Source organism: Arvicola amphibius, chromosome 12 (genome assembly GCF_903992535.2).
Source record: "Arvicola amphibius chromosome 12, mArvAmp1.2, whole genome shotgun sequence".
Lineage (NCBI taxonomy): Eukaryota > Metazoa > Chordata > Mammalia > Rodentia > Cricetidae > Arvicola > Arvicola amphibius.
In genome coordinates this window covers 150,876,046-150,888,295 of record NC_052058.2, presented here as the reverse complement: position 1 = coordinate 150,888,295, position 12,250 = coordinate 150,876,046, and the positions used below count along the sequence as shown (strand labels likewise).

At 52.2% G+C, this 12,250-nt stretch overlaps 2 protein-coding genes across 2 annotated transcripts in view; one reads left to right on the top strand and one right to left on the bottom strand.

Moving 5' to 3' along the window:
• Nucleotides 1-1,819: 1,819 nt before the first annotated feature.
• Nucleotides 1,820-3,108, top strand: Mesp1 (mesoderm posterior bHLH transcription factor 1). The gene is made up of 2 exons (XM_038314228.1): nucleotides 1,820-2,494; nucleotides 2,772-3,108. Exons 1-2 carry the CDS (start codon nucleotides 1,820-1,822, stop codon nucleotides 2,835-2,837), a joined length of 741 nt encoding a protein of 246 aa, XP_038170156.1. The 3' UTR covers nucleotides 2,838-3,108.
• A 4,269-nt stretch (nucleotides 3,109-7,377) lies between these two features.
• The window catches only part of Wdr93 (WD repeat domain 93), a 38,452-nt gene continuing 33,579 nt past the window's right edge, over nucleotides 7,378-12,250 (bottom strand). Inside the window, exons 16-18 of the mRNA XM_038313956.1 lie at nucleotides 11,845-12,001; nucleotides 11,309-11,513; nucleotides 7,378-7,512 (exon numbers count right to left, since the gene is read on the bottom strand). Coding sequence (XP_038169884.1) covers nucleotides 7,413-7,512; nucleotides 11,309-11,513; nucleotides 11,845-12,001 — 462 coding nt within the window. The 3' untranslated portion in view covers nucleotides 7,378-7,412. The remainder of the gene's footprint in view (nucleotides 7,513-11,308; nucleotides 11,514-11,844; nucleotides 12,002-12,250) is intronic.

Genomic DNA, 12,250 nt, shown 5'->3' with positions numbered 1-12,250 from the left:
CTATCTATCTATCTATATATCTATCTAACTATCTACCTATCTATCTTCCATCCATCCATTTGTTTTTTTGAGACAGGTTTTCTCTGGCTCTCCTGGACTCACAGAGATTAGTCTGCCTCTGCCTCCCTAGTATTGGGATCAAAGCTGTGTGCTACAACTGCCCAGCTGAGCAGCCAGTACTCTTAACTACTGAGCCTTGTATCTAGGCCAATGATCTTGATCTTGGTCTTCTGGTTTTTCTGTCTTTACCTCCCCAGCGCTGGAATTACAAACAGGTGCAACTCCAGGGCTTCCTGCTGGCTAGGCGAACACTCTACCAACTGAGCCACATACCTAGACCTCTAGTAGGTTTTTTTTTGAGACAGTTGTGTAGCCCAGGATAGCTTCAAATTCACTTTGTAGCCAAGACTAGCCCAAACTCCTGATCCTCTTGTCTTTATTTCCCAAGTTCTGAGATTACAGGCATGTATTATATGCCCAACTCCTTGAGACTATGTGAATAAGCATGTTGCGTGTAAGTAGGGACAGTTTTATTCCTCTTCAACATATCTTTATATCTCTTTATTTTCCAACTGAGACCTTCCATCCGGCACAACACTAAACAGGTGTGGTAAGAGCAGATATCCTCAACAGCCAGGCATAGTAGCTCACAACTGCAATTGGAGCACTCAGCTGAGGCAGGAGGATTAGGAGTTAAAGGTCAGCTAGGTTATAGTAAGTTTGAGACTAGCCTGGTCTACATGAGACACTGTTTCAAAGTGGGGGTGCACCAGAGAGACAGCGCAGCAGCTAAGAAGAACACATGTTGCTCCTGATGTGAACGTAAGGTTCAGTTCCCAGAAGCCACCTCAGGCAGCTCACAATTGCCTGTAACTGCGGGCCCTGCCACAGATCGGTGCACATCTATACCTATACGTGATAAAAATGAATCTTAGAAAAAATAAAAGGCATCCAAAAGAACCCAACAGATAGCATCCTAGGAGGTAGTGGGATTGCAAGACTGCCATGGACAGGGGAAGATTCCTGCTTTTGGTTTGTTTTGAGACAGGATTTCAAGCAGCCCAAGTTAGTCTGGACTATATATAGTTAGGACTGGCCCTGATTCTCCTGCCTCCACCTCCCAAGTGTGCCACCATATCCAGCTCAGGGCTGTTGAGTTTTTCCAATCACTAGACACAGGAGAACTGGGAAACGGACCAAGCTCCCCATCTAGTCAAGACTAGGAATGACTTGTAGTGTAGGGCGCAGGCTCACCTTTCCCCCTGCTCAGACAACCCAGCAACCTCACCGATTGAGATCGTTTCTTCACTGTGCCTCCCAAGCCTGGACATCAGGGAAGGGCTACAGGCCACCACCAAGCTTCTGAGGAGGAATGGGCTACAGTTCTCTCCATGTCTAGAGGTTCCTACCCTAGTCCACAGTCGGCCAATGCAATCCAGGATCTCGTTATACAATTTGTAAATTAAAGTGATGGGGGAAAAAACCTGCATATTATAGGAAGGCATACCCTAAACCTCGAGCTGAACTTCCTTCCGTTCTCTGAGCGTGGTTCTATTTGCAGGGCTGGTTCAACGCCCTGGGCACTGCAGGTCATAGACGCCTGTCTTTGTAACGCCCCAAATACGGCCCAGGTAGATAGACTGAACCAAGCAAGGGTCCTGCACCTTAGAGCCCCTGCTCTTGGTTCAAATGGTCAGCCCCTGCCCCCACTCCTGGCCCGAGCTGGCTTTGATGTGCTGATGAGTTCTGGAAGGGGCCACTTAACACCTTGGGCTCGGGATAAAGCTGCCGTGGGGCCAATGGACCGGCCTCCGCTGCTATGGCCCAGCCCCTGTGCGCGCCGCTCGCCCAGTCCTGGATCACGGGTCCCGCTCGTCGGCAACCTCCGATGCCTTCCGACCGGGACAGCGTCTGTTCCCCAGCCTGGTCCTCGGACTCGTGGGACGGTGCCCAGGTCGGCAGCCCCGTGCCACCCTGCGCCCGCCCGGTCCGGCGCGCTGGGACCCCCGGCAGGCGCGGGACGCACGGCAGCCGCCTGGGTAGCGGGCAGCGGCAGAGCGCCAGCGAGCGCGAGAAGCTACGCATGCGCACGCTCGCCCGAGCGCTGCATGAGCTGCGCCGCTTCCTGCCGCCGTCCGTGGCACCAACCGGCCAGAGCCTGACCAAGATCGAGACGCTACGCCTGGCCATCCGCTACATCGGCCACCTCTCGGCCGTGCTGGGCCTCAGCGAGGACAGTCTCCGGCGACAGCGGCACGCAGACGCGGCGTCACCTCGAGGCTGCCCACTATGCCCGAACGGTAGCCCTGCGCAGTCGCAGACGCTCGGTCAGCATCTGAGTCCGGCCGCCTGCAGCGGGGTGTCGTGGGGGTCCCGGCCCATCTGTCCTGATCCCCGAGTCGTCGCGGAGCCTTGGGACCCATCGTTCCTGTACGCTGAGACAGAGACAGCATCCTTGGAAAGGCAGGAGATGGAGCCCAGCCCCTCGTCTCCGGTTAGTAGCCCCTTCCTCGCGCCGTCTGGGTGGCGCCGCCTGCTGTCGGGGCGGCGACGCACAGCCCCACAGCGCGGACCATTTCCTTGCTGCACTTCAGATCTCCCTAGCGAGCATCCCCGCGTTCCCTGGGTGCCCAAACGGGGTGGGAAGTGGGGGACCGGCAGGGATTAAGGTCGCTTTGCTCGCTCGATGAACCTGGAGCGTGGAGCACATAAGCGGGCGGACCTGGCCCTCGGGCAGGTGTTGACTGCGACGCTGTTCACTCTTTCTGCAGCTCTTCAGCAGCGACGTGCTGGCCCTGCTGGAAACCTGGACGCCTCAGGAGTGGCCGCCAGCCTGAAGAGTCGAAGGGACATTGGATGACTGGCACCCTGTCTGAGCACAGAGACTCTTTCCTTTTGCCTCCGCACCTTCGAAGCGAGTATTTCCTGGAAGAGGCACCAGCGATATCAACGTGGGCATTCCCGGGTTGGGAGCCTCATCTAGAATGTACCTTCTCTGCCCTCCTTGGAAGGAGGGACCCATAGGGTAGACGTTCTAAAATGAAGCAGGAACAAGACTCTGTTTGGTGTATATTTATTTATTTGTGAATAAACCGTCTGTGCTGGTGTCATTTGGCATTTGTGTGTCTGTCAGTCCCCGGTCCTGTCCCCTCACCCCGCCCCACCGCCTCTCCGCTAGGACCTCACACTGTAAGGCCCAGGCTGGCACAAACTCATGCTGGGATTATAAGCAGGAACCTACATATTTTGCTGGAAGTTCTGCCATGTGGCAGGAAAGCTAACGGGATTGGTGAGAGAGAGTTTTGCCATCTTCAGCCTGGAAACACAGGCCCAGAGTCCTTTTTTTCTAACCCCATCCTGGTCAAACTGTGGCTTGGTTACCTTTGCGTATGTTTAACAGAAGCGTAAAGGTAAGACTCAGACCCACGTAGGACCTGGGCATTGGAGGGCTCAGCCTTGAAAGGATAGTGTCTATTCACTCTGGGCCGCTGGGCTACAGCGCTAGGGGCGCTGCCCCTCCCACGTGACTTGGAGATATCCATAACACTGGTAGGAGAGCTGAGATGGCGTGATCTTGGTTCCTGGAGGCCTGGGCTAGGGTGAGGTGAAGGAAGGACTTTGTTGATTGCTGACCTGTGCTGATGCGATTCAGATCAGGAAGAAGCAGCTGGAAGAGGTACCTGGAGTTCATTGAGCGAGACTGGCGTCAGCCAACCAGGGGGCTGCAGAGAACAGTCCTATGAGGGCTCTTGACTCATAGTAGCGTCTGCCAAGGGCTCGCTCTCAGGCCCAACAGCCCTCTCTCCCCCTCAACTGTCAGAAATTTAGGCCTTGGTATTTGTTTTTGTTAAATAAGCATTTTATTGAGATACTATCCCAAAACTCCTGGTCCTCCTGCCCTCGCCTCACAGAAGCGCTGTGGTGACGTGTGTGCCGCCACAAGAGGCGGCATGTTTGTGTTAAAAAGCACAACGCGACAGTTTTGGCATATTCATAAGAGTTGTGCAACTATTCTCACTAATTTTAGAGTATTTTTATATGGATGCTATGGTGTACCTTTGATCCCAGCACTAGGGAGGAGGGAGGCAAAGACCCGGGGTTTTAGGATGGGGAATTAAAGATATTAGCAAGTCTTTTCACAGATAAGTGGAGCTCATTGCCAGCCCCCTTCCCTGCAGAGGGCCTCTCCTCCAAGGGGCCTGGGAGCAGCCCACTGTTTATTAGCACCTGGGTGTGAATTTTCATTAACAGGTCCCTGCTAATGGTGGCTGGGACACAGGATTGTCGATAGAAAGGGTCACCTCCCACTGCTCCCAGGCCCCTTCCCCCCCTTCCTGGCCCAATCAGCACCTGGAGCAGACTCCAAGTGTCAGTTCATAATGAAGACCACAGCCTAGGAGGGCAGCCCCAAGGCAGATGGTGGGGGAGCCTGTCGCCCTGGTTCGCAGCCAACCTAAGAGGTATCCCAATTACAGGCCCGTCTTACTGATGGTGGGCAGTTGTAAGGAAGGATGAGGTTCACGGGTCCTACAGATCCCAAGTGTCTGCTTTGGGATTGACTCTGGAGCCTTGCTAGACAGCACCTCAACTCCTTCGAGTTCTTTACAAGGTCTGGAGAGGTCCAGACCCACGCCAGGAAGCAGGGCACAAGCACATGGGTACCAACCAGGCTAGGGGCAGCCCACTCTGAACCCCGCTGGCTCCAGCTGCCTTTCTTCCAGTGAGGGAGCTGCTTTCTCCATCTAACCTAGTTAAGAGCACTGACTGCTTTTCCAGGGAAACCCGGTTGCGTTCCCAGTACCCACCCAGGAGCGCACAATTGTCTGTAATCTCAGTCGCCTAGAGTCTGGCGCCCTCTTCTGGCCTCCGCCGGTACCAGGCGTGCTTGTGGTACAGGTAAAACACTCACACGCACGAAGAATAAAAATTAGTATTTAAGCCATTGTTTTCTGAGGACATAAGAAGGATGCCATCTGAAGGCAGGGCCGAGGGAGGGGGGTGGCGGTAGACAGTGCCCTCATCAGCAGGTGATGATGGATGGTTCCTGAGCAGGCTCAAGAGTTTGGCTTAGCATCAGGTAGAAGAGAAACGGGGCTGATGGGGTCCTCGCAGAGAGAGAAAGAGAAAGTGACAATGCTTAGACAAGCGGCACGTGGCTGAGATCACAGGTTTTCTGGCCACTCATGGTGAATAGGGGCCTTCTACATGGGTAAGCGTGCAGCAAGCTTGTGAAACCCGGAGAACTGGAGAGCTGAGGGTTAGCCTCATCTCGCCACAATGCCGTTTGTCCTGGGGGGCCAGGCCTCATGGCTTTATGTGCACCTTCCCTCTGGTGCCCGTCACCCTGAGCAGGGATGCTGTGTTAAGTTTTGTGCCTGGGTGCTGTGTGCACCACCCTAGCGCTGCTCCTCCTACTGATATTCCTTGGGGCCTCTATCATCCAGGGGAAGACCCTCTCTGGGAACCACCAGCTTCCTCCTCAGCAGATGGCACACTGAACCCTCATAGCCTGGAAAGGACTTGGCTAGGTCTCGCTGGTCCTTCTGGATGCCACACCCAAGTCCTTGGAATTTCCAGCTCCCTATTCCCTTCTACACACGGGAAGTAAGAGAGTCTGTGTTGCTGGCAGACGTGACAGTGTAGTTGTAGCTGGCAGGACACGGTTCAGGATACCTTCCATTTACCTTACATAGCTCTCCCTCCCCTTGGCAGATTTGAAGTTTGGGGGACAGACCTCTATTTTCCCTCCAGGGATATGCATGCACCACAGACTCGTGTCACCTACATCACCATCTGACCGCATTCAGGTCAAGAAGAGGCAGGCTTGGGACTCAGCCAGAGTCACAGAAAAGGGACATGAGCCGTGTGTGCTGTGTGCATCCTTTCCCAGGCCACTTTGTGCACTGGGTGCCATGGATGTGGTTTGTACCTGGATACTGTGTGTGTCCTGCGTGTTCACCCCAGGCGAGAGCTTAGCTGAAAGGGAGTAGGGCTGAGGGAGATGTGGGAAACTCCCATGCCAGGTCCCCGCTCTTCCTGGGGCTCCAGAAGTGTCACTCCTAGCTGGCTGCTGCTCCAGTTAGCCAAATCCCTTTGACTGTGACCGTGGAGCTGGATGGCTGGTTGCAGGAAAGTTGACCCGACTGTTGGAGGTTGTTTCAACCCGTGTAACCTGGGTCTGCGCTCCTCTCTGTATGTCTAGAACAGACGTAAGGGCTGGCGTACGAAGCATGCACGCCCCTTGTGAAGCCTGGCTCCTGTGCTGGGTTAAGACTGAAGTCCCAAGGCTTCCACTTCATCTCCAGGAAGCGCTGTCAGGAAAGAGAGGGGCGAGAGAGGGAGGAGGGAGGAAGGGAAGGAGGACAGAGAGGGAGGGAGTAAACGGAGAGAGAGAGAGAGAGGGATGGTAAGAGAGGGAGAGGAAGAGAGAGAAGAGTAGGAGGGGGAGGGAGGGGAAGGGGATAGGAGAGGGGAAGGGAGGCAGGGGCTGTGTACTGAATTCTCCTTCCCACTGAAAGAGAGGACGGAGCACAGTGTTATCCGGGGACATTTGGGCGGTCGGTGTCAGTGCCAGCCAGGGCAAGGCCTGTGCCCCACGAGAAGAGGTGAAAGGGAGCCCAACGAAGCAGCAGCTCAGACCTGCAAGGTCGGTCAAGACCCAGCAGGGGAACCCCTGGGTTAGCCTAGGGCCAGCCTGAGAGGTAGCCTCCTGCAGTTCTCAACGTGACCACATGGTGTCCTCAGAAAAACACTTCCTTGAGCAGCAGGGAGTGTGGCGATCGGGGCGATTTCTGGAAAAGAGCCCGGTGCCTCTCTGTCCTCCTCTAGCGGTCCGTCTCCCACCAGGTCCCGACTCTCTCACCCCACCTCCCATATTTGCATGGTCTAAGGTTATCCCATCACTTCCCTCCACTCTCCAGGCCCTCCTTCATTTTCCTTCTTCTGGGGCACCTCACCAGGGCCTTGGTCATGCTAAATACATACTTCCCTACTGTGCTACACACCAGGCCGTCAAAGAACCTGTGAAGAACTGTTTTGAGTGGGAAAGAGTGTAGAAAGAGAAGGGGTCACACAGTAGCTGGCAGGCTGGCTGTCTTCCTTGAAGGAAGTGACTCCCCTAGGCCTATGGAACTAGTGGTCCTCACTAGATTTGGGAAATCCAAGAGCTGGGCCCTGCTGGGGTCAGGGCAAGATGGCAATGATGAGCCACACACACACACAGCAGCTTCCAGTTTCTTCTTTGACCGATACATCTAACCTCCACGAGGCATTTGGTATTTGAGGGGTTTCAAAATCTGTTGGCCCCACTAGCTCCGAGGCTTGGAGTGTGGCTCTTTGTCACTGTCCTTTTGCCTTCCAGGGTCATGGGGAGTGGCTGTCAGGTGGAGGCTCCTGCGGAGGTCCCAGAGTGGTCACTTCTTTAAGTTTTCTTTCTGGAGAATAACGGAGTACCTCCGCAGCCGTGCCCACTGGTCACGCCCTTTCATCTGGGTCTTCACCTGCTTTTGGAAGCTGAGGGCCACACAACCATCAATGAGAGCTGTCACCGCAGCCACCCAGTCCCCTGGTCCTCTGGCTGACCCTGAGCATTCAGGTGGGGAACTCTGGAAGATGACACACTGGCTTCATCTCTGTACCCTCAGTCCGACAGACCTTTCCTGAGAGCGGCAGGCCCATTGCTCTATGGAGCAGGACCAAGGAAGATGGGTGCCTAGAAGCCCATGCACAAACAAAATACCCAAGGGAATCATTCAGCCTTCTGAAGGACAGCGATCGTACCTGCTACACAGCAGGGGCAAACACTGAGTGACAGACACCATTTCTAAAGCAGACTGTGGCTCACAGCTGCAGAAGTCTATGGTCAGCTTTTAAAAATGAGAATTCAGCCCGGTGGTGGTAGCCCACCCACACCTTTAATCCTAGCACTTGGGAAGCAGAGGCAGGCAGATCTATGTGAGTTAGAGGCCAGCCTGGTCTACAGAGCAAGTTCCGAGACTGGCTCCATAGCTACTGTCTCGAAGGGGAAAAAAAAGAAAACAAGCCAAACAAACAAAACAAAGGGGGGGGTATTCAGGGGCTGGAGAGATGGCTCAGTGATTATGAGTACCTACTGCTCTTACAGAGGACCCAGGTCTGGCTCTCAACACCCACATGAGACAACTCTCAACCACCACTAACACCAGTTCCAGGGACCTGGTCCCCACAGACATGTGTATGCATGTGGTGTACATACAGATAAGAATACACACAAACACACAATTTTTAAAATTTCCTTTTTAAAGAGAGCTGGCAGGAAACATCTCTGTCATCCCCAAGGTCCTTGTCCCCATACCCATCAAAACAAGCAAACAAAATTTAAAAACCCCTATACATTTGGCTGTCCTGGAACTCACTATGTAGACCAGGCTGACTCTGAACTCATAGAGATCCACCTGTCTGTGCCTTTGCCTCCAAAGTGCTGGGATTAAGGTTTATGCCACCATGCCTGGCTCTAGGAATAGTTCCTGAAAAGATATATGAGAATATGTCCAGCATTCCTCCTTGACTTTCTCTCTGGTGGCAAAGGACAGAGACTGTCCTTTGTTTTGTTGGATTTTTATTGTTTTTCAACATAGGGTCTCTATGTAGTCCCAGCTGTCCTAGAACTCACTTCATAAACCAGGCTGACCTCGAACTCACAGATCTGCCTGCCTCTGCTTGGGATTAAAGGCGCAGTCACCACGCTTTCTTGGCAGAGCTCAGTAGCGTTTTCAAAGGTCTCTGAGGTTTGCCATGGTCACCACTAGTAGGTGCCAGTGTCAGCTACCCACATTGTAACTCCTGGTTCTCAGGCCCACAGCCACATTTCAGATCAAGCTGGACATGGGAACTCTTCACAGAGGACAGGGACAAAATCCAAAGGAGACACAGGGGCAAACCTGGCTCTAGGACACTTATGGGAACTTAGCATCTAGGTTAGTTGTTTCCAGGTTCTTAGTTTCTCCAAGGACAAAATAGGAAAAATTAAAGTTATATATATATATATATATATATATATATATATATATATATATATATATATTGCTATGTAACCTGGCTGGGCTGACACTTGCTTTGTAAACCAGGCTGGCCCCCACTTGCCTCTGTCCCGAGTGCTGAGACTAAAGGCATGTGCCATCATTCCTGGCTGACAGCGAACTCTTAAAATCAATAGACAAAACTGAAAAGTTACGTGCCAAGTTTCACAGGAGAGAAGTGCCACTCTGGATGTATAGTAGAGCTCCACTGAATTCCAGACTAAAGCCATGCAGACTATACTCTGGATTTCTGGTTCTGTTCCTGTAGTCTGTGTGGGAAAGGGTTAGGACAGTGGGGCAAATGGGAATTCAGATGTGCCTGTCACCAGACCCTAAAGTTCTACCTCTGAGAACCTGACCTGCAAGAAAGGCTAGCCCACTTAGACAAGCAGCTTCCAGGCACTGTGTGGTGTGTGGCCTATGCTCCCAGGAGCCCCTGGGCTCCGGTCTGGAGCTAAGAGGACAGTTGCTGGCTTGTTTGCCCATATGGGAATATGGCAAGAAGTGGCAGTTACTACAGAGATTCCCAATTGGTCCAAGTGCAGAGAGTAAGTGAATGCAGAATGCTCAGCCCTAAATGGACATCTCTAACACCACCTTCCTCCCAAGGCACAGGAAATATCAAGGAAGAAGTGGTACAAAGTTTGCCAGAGCCAGAGGTCAGTGCCAACCAATGTCTTCAGGACACGACAGAACCATTGCCCCATGAATGCACCCAGCTGTGGCTGCCTACCCAAGAACTACACAGGGCAAGCTGGTCAGCATTGCAGTGTGGATGGGAAAGGGTCCAGGAAGTCCGGCGCCATCAGAGAAGACCCTGGCTGTTGGGATTACTGTGGGAGGGGAACCCCTGTTGGGTTGCCAGTGCTCTAATGGATGTTCCACACCAATGCGCATATGGGCAGCACTAACTGGACGCAGAGGGCTTTTAAAAAAAACCAACAACAAAGTACATAAAGTTGGAGGGGGCGTGGAGGAGGGCAGTAGTGATGGATATCATTAAAATACATTGATATCTATGAAATTCTCAAAGAATAAAAAGCCAGTTATTATAATACACTAGAAGGTGGGGGTGTGGCTCAGGGCTGGAACACTTGACCAGCACATACATCCCTGGACCCAACAAAACATTTTAATTTGCACAATGAATAATTGTGCTGATATGGTTCATGGGGCACAGTTGGCCAAGCCTGTTATAATGAATGGTATCTAATAGTCCACAAAAAAGAAGAGTCTTGGCAGGAAACATGAATAAAACATTTGTTCTTCCTTCCCTCCCTCCTTTTTCTTTTATTTCTTCCCCTTTTGTATGTGGTATGTACGTCTGGGTGTGTGCTCACACAGCTGCATGGGCAGGGATGCATGCTCTTCAAGAGCCATTCACCTTGTTTATTTTAAAGAGAAAATGATCTTATTTCATGTGTGTAGTGTAACAGATCAGATGTTCCTTCGTCTTGTCACAAGCAGGAGGTAGCTTTGGTTTAAGCTGATGAAGACCACCACCCACCGCCTTCTGCCCCCTGGCTGTTCAAAGCCCCAAGGAAAAGTACCCAACCCTGTTCTAGAAACTTGGGCTAGAAATGCCCCAGCTAATTGCACATTTCTGGCTTCTGTTAAACTGCTTGCTTGCTTTTCTTCCCCCTGCAACTGCCAATCAAGATGTAGTTGTTCTGTGTCCATTGCCTTTAAAAGCTCCCTGGAAAACACTTTTGAGGCTGATTCATGAGAAGTGTTTTTCTCTAAACTTAATACAGACTCTCAGGTCAGACTTTGGTCCTGCTGATTGGCCTTTGGGTCTCTATCCCCAGCATATAGGTGTTTTGCTGCCTGCGTGTCTGGGACCAGGGGAGGCCAGAAGAAGGTATCAAACCCCTGGTCCTCCAGGATGGTTGTGTGGATCTCTATCCCCAGTATATAGGTGTTTTGATGCCTGCATGTCTGGGACCAGGGGAGGCCAGAAGAAGGTATCAAACCCCTGGTACTACAGGATGGTTGTGAGCTACTATGTAAGTGGTGGGGATAGAACCTTGGTCTCTGGAGGAGCAGAATCTCTCACTGGCCTAGCACTCACAGAGTGGGATAGGTTGGCTCAAGTGGTAAAAACCCTTCAGTTAGCAGTAATTAAATATGGAAAAGTTCTTAACCACAAACCACATTCAGTGATGGCTCACCTGACACCACCTCGTGGCTGGGCGGGGTCTCACCAGACACAACCCCACAGTTGGGCGGTGGGTGGGATTGGGGGATCTTACCTCTTCTGGAGATACTGCTCGCATCTTTTCTCCAGGGGCAACACCTGGGGGAAGGCCTGGTTACATTCCAAGTCCTTTTGAGAAATGGTGCAATTTTTGGAGATATCTTCCAGGAGGGAATAGTCCTCAAAATTGAAACAGAAAACAGAATCTGGGGTGCCCTTGGCACCATCAGTATGTGTGGTGTTACCATCCGGGTGGGCTCCTGTGAGGAGAGGAGACCATTGTGTTCAGTTTAATTGTCTCTCTATGGGGGTAGGGTCTTCAGGATGTGGGACTGTTCTCTGGCTATGGAGGCTGGCTTACCTGGCTTGTTTTGGGAGGGGATTACTTAATCATTCAGAACAAAGACCTTGCTAGCATTTTATCAAAGAACATTGTGGGAACCAGGCTGAAGCCTCTTTTGACCTGGGACAGAGGGGGCTGAGGAGGCAATTGAGAACCGCTGCCAAGCTTTTGTGAGCGGTCAGGAAAGGTCAGGGAAAAGTATAGTAGACCCCAGCACTAAGTGGCTGTACTCAGATTCCCTTCCATACCATGAAGCAGAAAATAGGGACGGTGTGGAGACACAATGAAGAGCGGCTTCCAGGGCATCGCCTGGTGGTGGTGTATGGGGGCCGCAAAGGCACAGATGACTTCAGCCTTGGTCACGTTCATGAGACTTATAGAGTGGTTCTTGGAGAAGATGAGCACCTAGGAAAGAAAGAAAGAACTCTCAGAGTTGGTTCTCACAGAAAGGCAGAGGGTAGAGTCCACCTTGGGACCCTCTTCCTACCTCCTGGCATCTGCCCACTTCAGACATACGTTGCCACAAGGAAAAATCTGGTTCTCAGTCCAGGATGCTGCCCTCATTCCCTCCCTACATGCCCTTGGGGTCCCTCTATGACACTTATGAACTCACTCTCCTGGTCTTGCCTGTCAGGTCCACTCATCTTCTGGGGA